Source organism: Dermacentor variabilis, chromosome 1 (genome assembly GCF_050947875.1).
Source record: "Dermacentor variabilis isolate Ectoservices chromosome 1, ASM5094787v1, whole genome shotgun sequence".
Classification (NCBI taxonomy): domain Eukaryota; kingdom Metazoa; phylum Arthropoda; class Arachnida; order Ixodida; family Ixodidae; genus Dermacentor; species Dermacentor variabilis.
The window spans coordinates 23212669-23232116 of NC_134568.1; the positions used below are offsets into that span (position 1 = coordinate 23212669).

Here is a 19448-nt window from a genome sequence, read left to right on the forward strand (position 1 = left end):
ATTAATTGTGTTGGAGCACGCAGTGCTCGCAAGCTTGACTCCTTCGTTTTAAATTTGAAACCTGTGTCCGTTACTGTGCTTCTAATGCGCTAAGGTGCTTCTAGCACGCACAGTTTCTACAACTCGTGTAAGACTGCTGGCGCATCGACCCCAAAACTGTACCCTAAGATAACCTTTAGACTACCACCAAAATTCAGCGCAGCAGTGCCAATCGACTGCGCAGGATTAGGCTGGCAGTGGTCTTTACACGTCGTTACTTGCACCTAATGCGACGCACTGGCTCTAGCTGGCTAGAGGAATGCAGCTCAGGCAGACCTCTTTGCCTTCCTTATCAATAAGCTTCTCTCTCTCTCTTTGATTCATCGCATCGAGAAAGAGGGGTGTATTGAGTGAGAGCTACTACTTGCACACGCCGCGTCTTCGCCGTTGAAGCATTCGCGCTGAAAGTAGACAGTGCGTGCGAGGATTTGTTTTCGACGTGGGACAGCCTACGCCGCCACATTTGTGCGCCATACGCATGAAACAGTGGAAACGGTGGAACGTCGATCGCGAAGTGGCGCGAAGGTAAGTGGGATGCGATATACTCAGGGCTGGGCAAAGATACCTAGCAATTGTACCATGATACGGTACAAGATACTCGGGCAACAAGTATTTGAGATACAGATACAATTACTACCGGGATTACTGTATTCGACTCGGTACTTCCCGTTTGTATCTTAGATACTCCGATACATTCACAAATTTCCTTATTAAGTTTCAAAGTTTATTGCTGCAATGTAGTTGCATGTTTTGATAGATATGAACTACAAAAGGAGTTCCCATAGTCAAAGACTGTATCGGGACCTCAGGTCAATGTTAGGTGCTGAGTGGAATTACTCTAGTGCTGCTACATTAGTATATAATGTAGCAGCAAATGTGTCAAAGCCACTAGACGCAAGGAAGCAGAATTCTTGCAGCCTTCAGACTTGGTTACATATCACCACGCAACAGAAACTTCAATAACGACACTGCAGTGGTATCAGAATTTTCGCGAAAGATGCCGGACGCAATGACGTACGTATCACAGTACGGTGGCTACACCAGACGTTCATTTGAGGGATTCTGCAACACCAGTAAGAACTTTGTCATACTGCTATACTCATAGAGCCGTGCCTTCAGCAATAAGCGCAAGCTATTGGCTACTTTCACAAAAATGCCCACAGGAAGGCCCCTGACGACTCCGTGCAACAACAGCAAGAATAAAAAATAAATAAATAAATAAATTTTGATGATCATGATTGCTAAAATGCTCAGAAACGCTTGTTCCAAGACGTCATATCGCTAACTTGGTAGAAATTCGGAGGCCTTCGAGTCGCAGCATCCACAGTTCCGGACAAACAAATGAGCGGGTGCTGCCAAGTGCTGACGTCAAAGCGCGACTTGCTGCATGCGTAGAGGCGCATATGGCTGCTACATCGATCACCAAATTTGGTAACGGGACAAAGGTCGGATTTCGAAGCGATTTCGCAGCCGGTGCGATTAAAGAAACGTGGCGCAACCACTCGCGCTGCGCGAGCCTCAATCCGGCAGACCGGCGTAAAGCTTCGATCTGCAGCTCAGTATGCACGCGGCGCCTCAGCGCGCCTCAATTTATCCGATTACACAATAGCCTCGTTCTTGTGATAATGTGAATTTATTTCAAGGGCAGAAGCCTTGGAAAGCTTTTGCAATTCGTCGACCCCTTAAATCGCGAACGGACGATTATGCGCAAGAAAGAAAGCAACCTGAAACGCAAATCTCTCAGAGAATGTCATAAAATGATTAAGTCAGCTACCTTCGCTGTTCAGAACTCATCAGAGTACTCTTATTTTAGTTCAGGCAGTCACCTCACTGTAATACAAGAAGCGATGTGTCGTCGTCGGCGTTGTCATCAACTTAGTCATCATCTTTATCCTATTTCATGTCCCCTGCTGGACGAAGGCATCTCCCAGCGACATCCAATCACGAACAATGCGTAGGTTGTAACAAAACCGCTACGGACTCTCGGAAATACAAAATAGTGGTATACCTATACGGATACTTTCGACCCGATGCGACAACGCCCGCTAACTTCTGTATCCACTTTCAGCCACCCCATCAAATGCAGTGTTCCGTTTTACTCAAAAACAGCCAGGAAACGTTACATGCGACCTTGTCTGCGAGCGCTGTGCCGTGCTCAAAATGGCTCTGGACTTCACATAAACTGCCTACAACGTCTTCGTCTTTCTTTCTAAAGCGGTTTAGTGCGCGAGCTGTGCTGTATATAGCTTATTCTTTTTTGCCACCGAGCGTCCCCCGAGGTAGATATTGATTGTTGTTTTGCACAAGGCCAGCAAGTTCTTTCCCTCAAAGGGATTTCCAAAATAAGCGCTGGCTCAAAATGGCTTTCAAGACCGAATCAATGAACGGAGAGCTGGTAGTTACACAAGTTCTTCGCCTTGGGGTTTACCGTAAAACTTTTGACGCAGCCAGCTTGCGTAACAAAGGCGCGCATTTGAAAGTATACTTTTAAATAAAATGCTCCAGTCACAGCTATCAGAAAAACTGAATCAGCAGGACATTCTGTATGACTTTTGTTTTTGTTAGGGCATGCCGCACCAGAGAAGGAACGCCGCGCACAAGAACCGCCTCTACGAAAAAAAATACGATAAAATATGCAAGTAAACTAAGAGAAATATTTTTTTAAATTCATTACTGCAGTACAGGACGCACGTATTCACAAACGAGGAGTCGTTGCGTAGGTATTAAATCACAAAAAAAGGTAAGCAAGAAGGCGTCTATAGACGAGATCTCCAAAGACAATACACACCTGAACGCTTTGTGGAGCACGCTAAAGAAAGGCTGCCGTCGTCTGCCGGTCGACTCGTGGTCCACAAGGCCGTGGTAGCCGAACAGGAGCCCGCTGCGTATGCAGAACAGTGAGCTCAGCCGGGAACGGGGCTCCCCGAATTGAGCTGCTCATACGGAAACACAATCTTATGTCAAGTATCGGCACCATTTAACCTTGCATTCTTTCTTCGATTCAACCTCGTTCGCTGATTTGCCTTTCACTGCCAGGTATCACAAAAGTTTGCGTACCAACTCTGCAGTAAGTGTGTAGTACTTGTGTACCTGCTTGTGTGATCTTGGATACAGGTCACGTAACTGCTTTTGCAGCTCGAAACAAATGCTAAACGCATCGCTGTCCCTCCCCAGTTGCTGTTATTTATTAATTTGTCTTTTTCAAAATTCCCTTTGCATTCTTGTCCACTCCTACCGCCAGAACCTAGGCCTTTCCCAAGTAGTAGTGGATGTTGCGCATGTTCATTTAGGACCATTCAATCCCATGCCATAGCTGCCCCATGGCTGCAACTGTATGAAAACCTGTGATGGCCTATGGATACTAAGGCATTTGGTGCGGCCTGCAACAGTGGATGAGAACGACGCGAGCAAACCTATGTACGTTTAGTAACAGCGGACGCCACCATAGCGCCAAAAGCCAGGGTACACTTCTGCGACAAATAGCACAAATTTTAGAAGCGCGGAATATGGTTAGCACTAAATGCAGCACGCTTACTTGAAAGGCAGCGGCAATTTTTAATCAACACACACTTTTGGTTAGTTGCCCCTGTAGGACAAATGAAAATTGGCGTTTCGTCGTTGAGCTACGTACTTCCGGACTCGGTTGTCATAGCACAGCAGCACCTTTCTCCTGAGTTACGGCAGGAATAATGCATTGCTACTCTTGTGTTTCTATCAGAAATTTATTGCTAAGTTAAATTATTGCAGTATTATTATTTTCCGTGCTGCACCTATGTCTGCAGGATGTATAAAGAAAGACCAAGTGGATATAATTATAAATTTCGCAATTTATAATTAATGAGAACCTGACCACAGAATCAACCTGCGTTTTATACGTCAATGAAGAGCTCAACAATACGGGCCAAGATAGCGCTCAGCATCACAGGCACACTACCTTGGGTGGCAAGTTGATCTTGAGTCGTTCGGTCTCAGTGGTTCGCTCGCCCAGCGGCTATCCGCGCTCTCGACGCAGGCAGGAAGCGGAGACGGCTCTTGTTCTACTGTAGGATTTAAGCGTCTCTCCCGCTTGACCAGTTATGGCCACCGCAGCTGCTTGACAGCGAGTGCACCAAGTTATCTGGCTTTTCGTTCAAAAAATGGATCATGTGTGCTGACGTTGCAACAGGCGGGCTTAGCCTAGGCTGCAGTGACTATTCTGCCCGAGCATATGGTACCACGGGGTTTCAGCAAATTTTCATGAAATCAGTGTCTCGGAGGAAGGCGATGAGCAGGTGTAAAGTATTTCCCTGAACGCTTAGGCTCCTTCAGCAAGCACTGCGTCTTGGGAGCTCGCGTTGGCAAGCCAAGACACGTCGCGTAGGGATCTTCTTTCTCTGCTCGTTGAAGTGCCGGCACCGCACAGCGTGGAACGAAGTGTTCGACGTCCCCACAGTAGGCACCAAGCACGGAAGAAGAACGTCCCGTTTAACCACGTCTGTGTAGAGGCGGAGTCAGTTCGAGCCCGATAGAGCAAGACGCATCTTCTTTGCGACTAATTTCACTCTCCAAGCATGTCTTATGTAAAGTTTTGTAGAGCGTCCAACGATGGCTGCGGATTGCGTCCTTTGTGTGGAGCAGCTTTTCGCAGCTGCGAATGTTCGCCTACATGGCAGCGTTTCACGGTGAAATTTGATCCTTCAGCCAACTGCGTCACGGCGACGACAAGCAGCAACTTCGCTCGCGAAGCCCCAGGTATGGTTGATTCACGGGGTTTAACGTCCCAAAGCAAGAGATGGGGCAGAGGTGTCTATAAGAGACGCCGGGATGGGGGAATCGATTTAATTACGATTAGCTGTAGTTGTTCAACGTGCGCTCGAAGCACCGTACGCGAGTGTTTCGTGCAATCCGTGCCCATCGGAATTTGGCTGCGGGGATAGGGATCGAAACCGCTACCTCGACCTCAGCAGCGGGACGCCATAACCGCTCAAGCTTAGCGTCGGGTATACGTCAATCGTTCGTATCATTCAATCACTCACGGACGACACATATGTAGGGGGCCCCTGCTTCTGTAAGGTTCCAACCCAAGTCATTACCGAAATCACGGAAAGGACAAAACAATGGGAACTGTTGTTACTCCGCTCGTTTGTGAACTTCGCGCGGGAAGTGAGACAAACGGTTGCTTCCTCTCGTTGCCAGGCGCTGCAGCCTCCGGTCGCCCGTTGATGGAGACGTTACACGTAGTTGCCGGGCAGAGATACACCGCTCGGCGGAGAGGCGGGAGAAGCACGCCCTTGTTGCGCGGGAGACAAACGCGCTCTCATTTCCGGTTTCGGCGGCTCGCTAGCCCCAGCGGCTGTCCGCGCTCTCGGAGCAGCCAGGAAGCGGAGACGGCTCTCGTCGTGAGAGAATGGACGCGCGAACGCCGCGGCAAGCGCTTTTCCTCCGCGTACGCACAAAACGGCCGGCCTTGGTTGGCGTTGAATAGTCCCAGTGGCGTCGCCCAGTGGAACCCGACACGGCGCATTCTCGCTACTTGAAACCTGCAGATTCGCAGCATCCGGGAAGGCAGGTTTTCGCCGGAGCCCGTTACAACACGTTGTGGAGGAAATGAGCCTATGAATGCTTCATTTGCAAAGCGCGGAAAAAGTCGAGTCCGGAGATTAACAGCCAGCAGGGAAACAAAACAAACAAACAAGGAAATACAGCTCCAAATAAAAATGAGAGAGAGCAACCTCTTTATTGAAATACAGAGACTGCCGGCTTTTACGTAGGTGCCTACATGCTACTGAGCATAGGGAAGGGCATCGGGGACAGAAAGGCCCTACGAAGAGGGCAAAAAATAAAAAAATGAAAAAATAATAATAAACTTCAATAAATGTGATCATTATGTTTACAGGTGAGACAAAGGCGATGGTTGTTAGCACTTGTCAGGATAGAGCTTGCCAATTAAGCCGATGCATGAAGCAAGCAGAAATGAAAGCTTGCCATCGCTTTGTAGGAGAAGGCATAGGACCTAGTATTCTTCTTTAATTCAGTAGTTCTTGGGAAGCAGAGCCAATTCTAACGGAATAACTAATTCTGTCGTCTCTGTAACCTGAGCATTCCAACAAAATATGCTCAACAGTTTCTAATGCACCATAGTTATCGCAATACGTGTTGGTGGTCAAACTAAGGCAGTACAGGTAGCTGTTAGTGAATGCAGCCTTCAGACGAAGTCGATTACATCTAGTCTCAAGGTGACGGGGAAGCTGATGCGGAAGTTTAGATTTTAGGATTGGGTTTATTGAGTGGAGAGAGCGATGTTGCGTGGTGTTCCCACTCCCGGACGGCACTTTATATCGGTGCAGCATGCACCGTAGTGGACCTGAGATGCTGCTTGTCATTCTCCGGCATCTTCGTACCACTGTTCTGTCCCAGCTGCACGATGTACCAACTTCTAGTCATTTCGGGAAATTTCGTACGTCCAAACATGTCCGGCGACGATTTGTTTCGCCTGGTCTATACCGATGGGTCCGCCGCTATGTCACGTTTTGCGAGTTATTATGTCAGCACCGAAAGAAGCCGTCTATGATCTCTGCTGGTCGACTCCAACCTCTTGACTTTCCTGAAGACCCCTTCTATCGTATTGGTATAGATCGGCTCGGACCTTTCCCCACATCTGGCCCCGGCAATAAGGGAATTATTATACAAGTCGGTTTGCGATCACCAGAGCGCTGACAACCTCATGTGCAAAAGACGTAGCCGGCTTCATGTTGGACAACATCATTATTCACCACGGCGCTCCTCGTCAACCTTTTACCGACTGGGGTGGCTACTTCGTCTCTAGAGTTGTGGACGACTTGCTCTGCTCCTGTTCTACCAAACACAAAGTTACTGCTGCATACCATCCGCAGGCGAATGGTCTTACTGAGCGGCTTAATCGAACAATAACGTACATGCTATCTACGTGTTTCCCATGACCATCGTCCCTGGGATGCTGCTCCCTCATTCGTCCCATTCGCGTACAATTCATCACACCACGGCACTGCAGGTTACTCTCCATTTTATTTGTCCGGCCGTGATCCCGTATTGCCTTCTCATACAAAACTGCATATCCCTCAAGATTCCGTGTCTGTGTATGCCCGCGAAGTAATTGCCCGAGCCGAAGAATCACGCCAAGTTGCTCACCGTCGCCTTTGTGCTTCTGAGAACCCGAAGAAGAGAACTTATGACAGTCGTCCCAGTGACGCCGACTACGCTCCCGCGGATCCATTCTTTCTATGGTCTCCGACCCGCCCTGTCGGCTTCTCGGAAAAGCAAACGACTCGCTACTGCGGGCCTTGCCGGGTACTGCGCCAGGTGACCGACGTAACATACGTGATCTATCCGGTCCCGCCTACTACTTGCTCCGTCCAGGCCTCCCATGGCGTCATTCATGTACGCGGCCGAAAACGCTACCAGGCCTTCTGCCTAAGAAGCAACCGGACGGCGCTTCCACGCCGGGGGGAATTAAGTTACGCTGCTCTGCACAACATTGAGCAAGAGGAGCACCAGCTTGGGGGTGTAGAAGACGACGCTGCAGCAACTGGCCTGTTGTGGACTTGTTCATGTGAACTGTGTACCTAGTGTAAATACAATTGCCGTCTTGCTTCTTCCCTCCGCAACACTATATTCGCCGCACATTTCTTAAATGCGAGCTCTGCGGGCAGGTAGATACACTTTTTCATTTTCGCATATGAACCAGTGCCCCGAAATCCACTGGAATACGACGAATATGTTGCCAGCGACAGTGGCCTTATAATGAATGTACATAATGCATCGAGTCACTGGATGTCGCTTATTATTCCTGTTCATAGTGCGCATGCTCTGTAGTGCCGCTTTTGAGTCTGTAAGATGACCAGTCATCCTGGTGGTTGCTGAAGGACGTGAAGAACGGCTTCTTTTATGCCGTACCGTTAAGCTGATTGGCTTAGCCGTGCAATGTTGTTAAGAGCATGATACGGAAGAAAAGCACTGACCACTATACGATGCGTATAAAGCGCAGGATGAGCTCTGTTAATAGCAAGACCAATCGGTTTAGATATGAGTCGTGTGCGAGTATTTCTTGGCGGTTTTTATAGGGCAATTTACAGAATCCCAGTTTCTGGCATGGTTTTCTTCGCGCTGATACCGCGAACGCGTAATGCGACGGGCGTTAAATAGAGCCTTCATGGCGGAACGTTCAGGGCCATTATTATTATTATTATTATTATTATTATTATTATTATTATTATTATTATTATTATTATTATTATTATTATTATTATTATTATTATTATTATTATTATTATTATTAGATATATATATACACTTGACAGAAAAGGGAAAGCGAGGTGCGTGCTGGCAATTGCCACCAGAAGCAGCACGACACCTGCGTACTTTTCAGAAAGGAGGGTACAGAAACATAGGAATGGAAGATAGGAAGGACGGCAGGAAAGACGAAAGAAAGAGCAAGACGACATGAGTTGAATCAAAACATGCAAGGCTATGTGCTTGTGCAGGGTGTTTCAGAAAACGCATTCGAAATCTCTTAGATATACGGAAGATGCTATATTTAGGCTTATTGTTTAGTATTTCTATTACGACGGAGGTGTAGATATTCAAATGTCTCCATGTAGTAATAAATGAACGTTTGGGAAAACTAGACTAGTTAACACTTTAACCGAAATACTAAGACGATTGATATTATTTAATCCAAGACTTGAAATCCGTTATCCGAAGAAATCATAACCGAGTCCTGACTTCCAAAAGCTGATGCTGTTAATTTGTGTAGCGTAATGAATTCCGCCCAATTTCGCCAGGAACACTGAATCTGGGGCGCTATAACGTAAGGCTTTTCCAACGTTTTCTATTCCATATCAGCCCTCCACGACTGGTCAAATTTTTTGCGGGCTCCCCCTACTTCGCTTATCTGTCACACGCCGTCTGGAAAACCACGAAAGCTCCTCATTTGATATGACGTCTATGCACAGCGTATGCATGATTAAACCGGACAAAAGAAAGATAATTAATTCTGATGCTACGCCTTTTTCACCACCGGCCCTTCGCAATTGGTGAAACGTTCTCGGGCTGCGCCCATTTCACCTGTCTGCCACGCGACGTTACAAAACCGCGAAAACTCATCGCGTCAAAATGTCGTGTATGCATTAAAGATGCATTAATCTGCCGACCAAAATTGATTTTTTTTTTGCGGAGTAGCCGGCGACTGTCCTATTCCGAACGCAATAAAAGTTAATAACCCACCGGTCAATCTGGCACATGCTACTAGGTGCTGCCGGGAAGAATCGATTTCTCTGCTTATGATAAAAAAAAAATCTTGCGTTGTACTATAACGTTTTTGACCCCTTTCCGCACGTATACGACATCGCTCTATTAACTCTTCTTCGCTGAGGATCCGTTTCAGCAGCGCTTCTTACCCTTCTATTGCGCCCCCGCCCCTCTTCCCATACAGACTTTCTCTAATTTTCCTTTACATTTCTCTTACTTCAATAGCCTACACGGAGTAGTAGGTCGTTAGGTCTTGACAAAGCATGTCTAGCCGACCTCTCCGCGCTTCTCGCATTATTGTTTTCTCTTTTCGGTACAAAAGTTCCCGACGGAAGTTCGCAATATAAATTCCTATGACCGCATTTGATTCAGTACACGTATACACGTTCCCGTGAGCGAAATTTGATTGTTTTAGGACATGACTTCAGCTTGCGTCAACTCACTCACTCACTCACTCACTGAATCAGTCACTCACTCACTCACTCACTCACTCACTCACTCACTCACTCACTCACTCACTCACTCACTCACTCACTCACTCACTCACTCACTCACTCACTCACTCACTCACTCACTCACTCACTCACTCACTTTCTTTTTCTAACGCGGGCTCTTTGAACTAGGAGCTTAATGAGCCGTATGAATAGCGCTAACCATACCCACTCAAACCTTCCAAAAACCTTCCACATAACCATACGAATGTGCTGATAATTTCGGTATGTTGAGTTGTGAGTTGGTTGAACTTCATTGTGGAAACAGAGCGAAAACAAAAAAGATGAGTAGACGTAACAGAGGTCTGCCTTCCGTGTATTCCTCTGACATCGTTTTCGTGCGTTTCTGCACTGTGTGCACACGATAACTACGGCTTGTATGTAAGCACGACATTCGCCAGCTCAAACACAACAGTCATGTTCGCTGACGCCCGGAGGTGCCTGCGCAATGTATAGCGCCATTAAAAAGAACGCGCGCGCATACAGCACGCGCAAATTATCCCCTGTCGCAAGTGTGCAGTCGCCCACCTTTGGAGCAGATGACTTCTGGTTAGTAGGGCTAGCGTCTGTCTACCCACCTGTGCTGTGTATTGACACAGTTTCATCCGACACACACAGTTAGAGCGCCAGCAAATTGAGAGCTGCATGCAAGAGTGTTCCCTTCATCAAAGACATGCACTGCACACGTATGCAGTGCTAAACAAAACAAACGCGGTAATTCCAGAGGTGCTCATAATTTGCATTCTTGCTTGTAGTGAAGCGGGCGGGCTTCACGTGAAGATAAGAAACGAGGCAGAAACGCATGCAGCCTCGTAGGTGTCAGCGGAGACTGTACGGATAAGCGAAAGGTTCGTCTACTCGCCATCGCATGACGCAGAATGCGCCGCCTGCCGCGCACTCGGATTATCGCATAACGCGGGCATAGAGCGCATTGCATTTCGGCAAGCCCAAGGCTTTCCCGAAATGGTCGCCTTACGGTGCGCGGTTGCAGCGCCACTACGCGTTAGCCATTTTTCCCCCCGCATGTGCACGGGCATGGACTCACTTGAGAAAGATTAATGTGTCCGTGGCCAGCGTCGAGTTGATGACCATCTGAAAGGAGAAGTCCTTGGCAAAGCCCACGGCGATCATCAGATTTCCTGCGTTGCGGACAGAGAAAGGGATGAGACCGGTGGCTGGCGGGAGGCCGCGGACGATAAATAAGCGGCGCCTGGCAGCGCGAACATACACAGCAACTTCGTACTCCGGACGGGGCATAACGGAAACGGGAGAAGACTCTGATTCCCTTGTTTTGTTTTGTCCTCTGGCTTCAGTCACTTTATCGCGGAAAAAAGAACATGTGGCAACCTATGTCAAAATTGCGTTACGCTGTAGTGAAAGGATGTGATGAGCTCGTGTAGACGGATTCTCTTCTTTATTTCCGTGTTTTATTGCGATAGCAATTGTTTGGATACTCCAAGCGCATTTCTTCCGTCGAACTGAGGTTCCGTATAAAGTCCAAGGGCGATATCACCATCGCCGCGCGCCCTGCGCTGTACGTGCGACAGAGCGTGCGAGGGGAGCCGACGATCGCGGCTCAATGTCGCCCGCGTGAAAGGGACGAAAGCGAAGAGGAAGCGCGCCATCTTCCTTTGCGTACGAGGTACCCAGCGTAGCAAGGCGCCGGAGCGAGGGGAGGGAGTGGGGGCGGCGTTCAAACTCCGGCTGCAAGTGCGCATGTGGCGGCCGCGCGCAGTCGCACGAGCGATCTGCGTTGTGAGCAGAGTCAGCGTTTCCTACAACATACTAGGGGGAATTCTGGCGCTGCAATCATCGAGCCACCATGGGAATGATGGGAAGTGCATGGATTTGTCTAACCTTCGTGCTTGTGGATTGCGATGTTCTTGTGGGTTCGTTTATTACACTTTGCATGACTTCATCATTGTCGTAAATTTCAAAGTAATCTATACGTTTCTAAGAGAAGACGCTGCGAACACGCAAAATCGCTACTAATTGCAACGGTTCATCTTGCCGAAGTAGTCAAATCGAAACGCGCCAAGCGTTTCAAGGCACTGGCTTGCTCGCGATAAATTCATAAGGGCGTTATGTGCCGCTTGTCCATGCATGAGTCCATGGCGTAATGGTCTCAATATCGGGCGTCTGTGCTAGAGGGCCTGTGTTAGAGCCTTGCCATCGGACAGATTTAATAATGTTAATTTAATTATTTATTACGTAGTACATTGTTGAAAATGACGCGTTTACAAAGTCACAAAGCCGTTTGAAGCCAGTAGGACGAAGTCTAGGCAAATCCATGTGCTTCCCATAATTCCGATGCTGGCTCAACTGCTCCCGTAGACACTAGCACCAGAGTTCCATCTAATAATTACTGTATAAAACTCTATGGGCAGAGCATAAGTTCATCGGCCGCTCACATTGCGTTGAACCGCTAGACAGCACGATCACCTCGCTCGCCGCTGCTGCCGCGTTTCCTCACGCCAGCATTTCGACAGCGAGTGTGCGCGGTTATCGAATGTGATGTGTATATGTGCTCAAAACAAATAATAATAATAATTCATGTTTGCTGTGCGCGCTGACACCATGCGTCTTAAATCGTTAGCAAGCGAATGTTTGCAAGTTGATACGGCCAATAAATATACTATCCTTACTTGGTATGGCTGTCCGCTAATTTTCAATCGCAATCGATGCTTCGCCTTTTGGGCGAAACTGCGACTTTTCTTTAGCCATACAAGCACTACAGGCTTTAGCACTCACTGTCACCGATGTCCTCGTATTGGCCCACCTTATTTAGGCAAAATAGGAAAATTGGCAATACTCCTCTTGCCACACTCGCAAGAAGTCATGTCACCAGGGTAACTGATCTGAAATATATGTCGCAACATAACATGTATGCCACGTTTTGTGCTCGTGGCCTCCATATATTCTAACTCTTCATAAAAGATCTGATGACTGCACGGAGCAGAGGCATTCGTGGAAGAAGAAGCCGAGGTGCGGACGTCCCTCACATCGGCTCCGTCGTTTTTGAATGTTTGTGCAGCCTTCTTTGCCACCATCACGGATTCAAGCACATCACTGGATTTGTGAAGTCACCGGGAATTTGCGGACACCTTTCTTTAAGGTGGGACTTTCATTTTTGGACTGTTACTGGCCTTTCTTGGTGCGAGACCCAAGTAGGCCTACTGGCCCCGCCGTGCCGCGATGGCGGAAACGCGCATGGAAGATGAAGACGCTACCGGATTAGAAGAGAATGAGGAAGATCTAGGTTGGCAAATTGTGACAAGCCGAAAATTTCGCTCCACCACAAGGATTACTGGCGATGGGAAAGCATCGCCGCAGAGCCAGCGAGAGCAAGGCAACAGCAGCAAGAACAAGGGACCTACAACCACTATGTTCAAAAACCGGATTGTCAAGGCATCAAGGATGCCCCAATTGCCCGAGGAGCACAGCAAAATCATCATCCGCCCACGAGGAGGTCTCAACTTGAGCAAAGTGAGCACCACAGCGATAGGCGTGGCGGTTATTGAAGCATCGGGCCTGACTCCGCAACAAGCCCGAGAGGATGTCGTTTGCCCTAACTTCACGCAAAACATCGTGGTGGTTAGTACACCAGATCCCAGCCATGCTGCCAGGTATGTGCGAATCAGGTCAATCATTATAGTGGAAACCGAATACGAAGTGAACGCCTACGAGACAGCTCCGCATACCACGTGTAAAGGAGTGATTCGGAGAGTTGACCTCAGAGACAATCAGGCCACGATAACGAAGAACATTGTGCATGACTTTAACCCACTGGCATTGGCAGCCAAACGTATTAAATCCACGGGTTCGGTTATTGTTCTGTTTGATGGGCTCAAGGTACCCAATTATGTAAGATACGGGTCGACCCTTGTCAAGTGCTACCTGTATAGGAAGCAGTTTGATGTCTGCTATGCCTGCGGAAAGATTGGACATCGATCAGATGTATGTCCAACACCGGACGTGGTACAGTGCAGAGGATGTGGAACTCAAAACCCGGAGGACAATCACATGTGTGTGCCTAAGTGCAAATTCTGTGGAGGGGACCACCCAACTGGGGACAAGACTTGCCGACAGCGGTACCAAATTCCATACGTGGTACGAGTTCGACGACGAGAACGCAACAGATCTGCATCGGAGGCGACATCAGCACAGCTGAAATGGGATGCCCAAACGGGCACCAGGGGGCGCACGTGCTCAAGGAGCCCCACACGGTCAAGACGCCGCTCGCCGTCGAAGGGCAGAAGCCGCTCCAGATCACGCGAAGTGCAGGTGCGCTTCGAAGGAGGAGGGCAGACGCCTGGCGACAAGACGACATCTGGAACAACCTGGGCCGACAAAGTGAAAGGTACTGTGAGGGCTGCGGAGAGCGGTGCGGAGCGGCTGGTCGGAGATAATGATGCCAGGGTAGAACAGCTAATTAAAGAAGTAACGTATCTGAGAAAGGCAAATGAAGAACTTACTAAGCAGGTTGTAGAACTTCGCAAGAACTCGCAGACTAACTCCACAAAAGTAGCAATAGCCAAACCGGTGAATAATGACAATAGCCAGGATGAAGAAAACACACCAGCTCCAAAGAAGCGGGCAATAAGCCCAGTAGAAACGACAGTGTGCTCTGCTTTGGAAGAGATCAAGGAGGCGATTAAACAACTTAGAGATGCCATAGATAAAACTACCTTCAAAGTTGATAAGTTGTGGAAATGGAGACTGACGGCTGAAAAGAGGCTCACCAAAGTAGAAGCACAGGGCGATGACGACGAATACCTACCCTCAGAAGCAGAAAGCGTCAGATCGCTCCCTGGCGTGTCGGGGGGTTCTACGAAGCGTACTCTAGCGGGTAGCAGTAAGGCGGGTTCTATAAGCAATGGCTAGCAGGGGGAGCTTTATCGTGTGGCAATGGAATTGCCGAGGATTTTATCACAAAAAAGCACCTTTTATGCAGTTAATAAAAACCTCTCCAGACAAACCGAAAATAATTATGCTGCAGGAAACCTTGGCGGATGAGATCAGCCTATCCGGATACAAAGCGACATGCAGGGGCAAAGAGCCGGGTAGGGGGCTAGCCACGCTCGTAGATAAGAAAATACCTTACATAGAACATGATTTGCGTCTTGGACTAAACAAATTAGAATACTTACTAGTGGAAATAATTTTGAAAAGGAATAGAAGCAAACCGCAAAGCCTCTTTTGTCTTAATGTTTATAGCAGCCCTAGCGACATGAAACAGAGTTTCAGGGCACTTCTTAATAAGACTATGGCTGTTACTAAGCACGCTCCACTCATTATTGGAGGGGATTTCAACGCCCCACATCAAACCTGGGGATATCGCTGGAATACTAAGAAAGGGGATGGACTCTGGCACCTAGCTACAGATCTTAATCTCTCCCTCATCACAGACCCAGCTTATCCCACTAGGTGTGGTACATCTACATGCAGGGACTCCACCCCAGACCTTACTTTTGTATCAAACTTAGCGAACGCTGGCTGGAATAACTCCAATATTGACCTGGGCAGTGATCATTACATATTACAAATACTATTGGAAACACCAAGTAATGAGATAAAGCACTTTAACTACATTGACTGGGATCTTTTTCGGAAAGCAAGGAAAAGCAGAGCTGAGACAGAGGAAGGACAAAAGAAAACACTCCAAACTTGGACCACTCAGCTCAGGGAAGATGTAAAGGCGGCAACGAAGGATATTACCACAGAGGAGGATATCGAAATCATGGACAGTAGGCTGGCGCACTTGATTGAAGCGAAACAATCTATGTTAAATAGATGGAAAACGCAACGGCTGAACAGGAGACTCAGGAAGCGCATAGCATTGTTGAATAGGGAGATTGAAGAACACTCCAGAAATTTACAGAAACAACAATGGGATGAGCTTTGTAATTCCATAGATGGTCGAATCAGACGTGGTGGGAATTGGAACTTACTTAGACATTTGCTTCATGAGAACGACACGAAATCTAATAGGAGAACAGCAGTGGCACGACTCGTCCATCGTGAGAGTCAGGACACAACGGAGGAGGCCATTCTGGATCGGCTCGCAGCTAAGTATTTACCACTTAAGGATAGCGCTGAGAGTACAGACCTGCCTGAATATACAGGGGAAGACTGTGAGCCTATGGATCAAGACTTCACAGAAAGCGAAGTTCGTGCAGCCCTGTACGACCTCAACAGTAGATCTGCTGCCGGTCCAGATGGCATTTCCAATAGGTTGTTGAAAAATTTGGACGATCATTCCATAAAATATTTAACAGAGTATTTCAACGAACTCTGGAAAAACGGTGATTATCCGAAGGAATGGAGAATTGCTAACACAATTCTTATTCCCAAACCAGGCAAGCAACTCAATCTAGATAACCTAAGACCCATATCATTAACATCATGTCTGGGCAAAACCATGGAGCATGTCATACTCAATAGGCTGACTAAGTATGTAGAAAACAGAAATGTTCTTCCACATAACATGATCGGTTTCCGTCCTGGACTTTCGACTCAAGATGCAATGCTTTTAATCAAGCATCACCTTATTCTTGCTAGCCCGCTACATACGAGAGCTCTTCTAGGCCTAGATGTAGAAAAGGCCTTTGATCGCATCAAGCACAGGGCCATATTGGATATCCTCTCGGAGATGGGATTGGGTAAGCGATTGCACAATATAGTCAAAGCCTTTCTCGGTGGCCGTTCTGCTTGTCTCAGGTTAGGCGAACTCCAATCGACAACCCTGGAACTTGGGAATCGTGGGACACCACAAGGGTCTGTCCTATCTCCCATGTTATTTAATTTGGCGATGTCAAAAGTGGCTCGAGGTCTCGCGCAGATTGAGGGTATCCACTTTGCTATATATGCAGATGATGTAACAATCTGGAGTGCCGAAGGTAATATGGGACAAACAGAGATCAAACTACAGGAAAGCATTTATGTGGTAGAAACAACACTTGAGGGTATGGGACTGAACTGCTCTGCTAAAAAATCAGAACTACTGGTATTACGGAGCAGTTAGCGTGGGCGCAGGCCGCACGGATATATCCCAGAGGAAGAACCCCGCATTGACATATGCGCCAAGAATGGAGAACCAATCAGGCAGGTGGAGACTATTAGAGTGTTAGGACTTCTCCTGCAAGCGAACGGATCTAATTGCAGGATGATAGAATACATCTCTAACAAGTCAGAAGAAGTCATTAGGCTTCTGCGTAGAGTTACCAACAAGCATAAGGGGCTAGGAGAAGACAGTGCCATAAGATTGGTACATGCATTCGCCTTTTGCCACTTCTCGTACGTGGCTGGCATGCTACAATGGACACAGGCTGATAAGAACAAGCTAAACGCTTTAATCAGACGACTTATAAAGACTGCACTAGGACTTCCCATCAGCACGGCCAATGATAGCTTATTGCGCCTAGGGCTGCATAACACACTAGAGGAGATAGCTGAGGCTCAACAGGTGGCCCACCAGGAGAGACTAATGGGGACACGCCCTGGGAGGGCGCTACTTGAAGAAATTGGCGTAGAAATTAACAACCACACCAACGAAGGAGAATTATTAACACAATTGCAAGCGGGACTACGAGAAACAATAAAGACGACCCCGTTCCCTAGGAACATGCACCCGACACATAACCTCGAGAGACGGAAGGCAAGGGCGAAGGCACTCCTTCAAGACATAGATCAACATAAGCAGCAGGCGGTGTTCGTTGACGCTGCCTGGGTTAAAAATAAGGATGCGTATACCTCCGTTGTCGTAGACACTCAAGGTAACATACAGGATGCCATCACCGTCTATACCAAGGACCCCACAGTAGCAGAACAAGTAGCAATCGCCTTAGCCATCCGGGCTAATCGGTGGACACATATTTACAGCGACTCTAGAACAGCCATACGCAACTTTACCAACGGATATGTGACACGGATAGCAACAAAATTATTAGAGAAGGTCAAGAGTGAGAGGATCGAAATCCGCTGGTTTCCTGCACATCTGGGGGTGGTGGACGGAGCTCGGAGAAACCTCAATGAGGTGGCAAATGAAGCAGCACGAGGACTTTCTAGCCGTGCTCTTCAAGACCGAGCAACTTACACTTCACCCGGGGAACACAGGGATCGATTATTAACATATAACGAAATCACGAAGCATTATTATTTAAGCAGAAGGGAATACCCATTGCCACACGGTAAGCTTTGCAGAGCCCAAGCGGTCACATTACGTTTGCTACAGACAAGAACATACCCAAGTCCATATTTTATTAACAGGATCTATCCGGAGAGGGAAATTCAAACCAACTGTAATAAGTGCAATGGCATCATTACTCTTGACCACATGCTTTGGCAGTGCCCCGCGGTCTTCACAGACCGTGACAAGGACCAAGAATGGTGGCGGCAAATGCTACACAGTGAATCACTCTCTGACCAATTACGGGCAGTCCAGAAGGCCCGCGATGTGGCTGAAGGGCTCGGCCTGACAGTCCCAACGTGGGAGCGGCCCGCGTCAACGTCTGGTTGACCTTCAGGACCCAATAAAGTTCTCCATACCATACCATACTGCACGGAGCATTCGCTGCACGTAACCTTCCCTTGCGGCCCTGTCGTACCTACATGAATCATGCGCACAAGCGAGCATTTCGCCTTTGCGATAGTACCCGAGTAGCGTATAGTAAACATGCATGCTACGCATGCGCCGTGAACGGCGCCAGCCCCAGGCAAAGCCCTATTCGGCGCAGTGTTTCGCGGGGCACCCTTCGTATCAGAACGCAGTCGTGCCGATTTGTTTCAGCGAGGGACTCTCGTTCACTGCACAACCTTCCAATCGACGTCCTAGTTATCGCGCTCTTCGTGCCGCTCTGCTTGGCCTTCGTCGAGCGGCACCGCCTCCGCTGCGCGGCCCTTTCTTTAGCTCATGCACTCACGGCAGCGACGGGGTCTAGTAGTGTCTCGCTACCATGCAGAATGCCCCCGCGTGTCTGCCGCATATTTTGCGCCGGCTCCAGCCGTCCTTTATGAAAGAGCGTGTCCTTTTTTCGGCGACTGCGCCACTAACCCTCGGAGTCGGAAGGCCATTTTTCTTCCTCGCCATCGCATATACTCGAGCGGCAACACCGAGGAAGCGAGAATAGGAAAAGGAAAAAGAAAAAGGTTATTATCATTCCGCCCGTCTCACGCGTCCCGTGCCGAGGCTGATTGATTCTGGTCGGGGTCAAGGCGTCTCGGGCTGGGCTCGGCTTCTGCTACACCCATCCGCGACCGGGAAACGTAAATACGAGGCGTCAAGTGCGCGTCGGCGCCGATTTCCGTGTGGATAGTACTTGTTAGGTTTGGGACAAAAGGGGAAAAAAGAATAATAATAAAGGAGTAGATTGTCTTGGTGCTCGCTACTATCGTCCGTGTCGTGTGCTTAATCTAGCCCCTGAGCCTTTTCGCGGGCCTCCGAGGCTGCGCGAGAACGTTATGAGAGAAAAGAAGAAGACAGAAAGAAAGAAAAAAAGAAGTAGAGAGTAGAAAGGACTGTTTCCGCACCAGAGAGGCCAACTCTCCAGCGACGTCTCTGAAGAGACTGAGAGGTTTTCAAGGGGGCTTCCTCACGGGGCGCGCATACGCCTTCGGGGGCTTGTATTTACGCGTTAGCGCTGCTTCCGTTGGTGC

General features: G+C 48.3%; 1 protein-coding gene across 1 annotated transcript in view; it reads right to left on the reverse strand.

Annotated features, from left to right (window-relative positions):
• LOC142575808 (nose resistant to fluoxetine protein 6-like) overlaps positions 1-19448 on the reverse strand; it is a 339710-nt gene that overhangs the window by 42572 nt on the left and 277690 nt on the right. The window contains exons 7-8 of the mRNA XM_075685475.1: positions 10840-10933; positions 2828-2920 (exon numbers count right to left, since the gene is read on the reverse strand). Coding sequence (XP_075541590.1) covers positions 2828-2920; positions 10840-10933 — 187 coding nt within the window. The remainder of the gene's footprint in view (positions 1-2827; positions 2921-10839; positions 10934-19448) is intronic.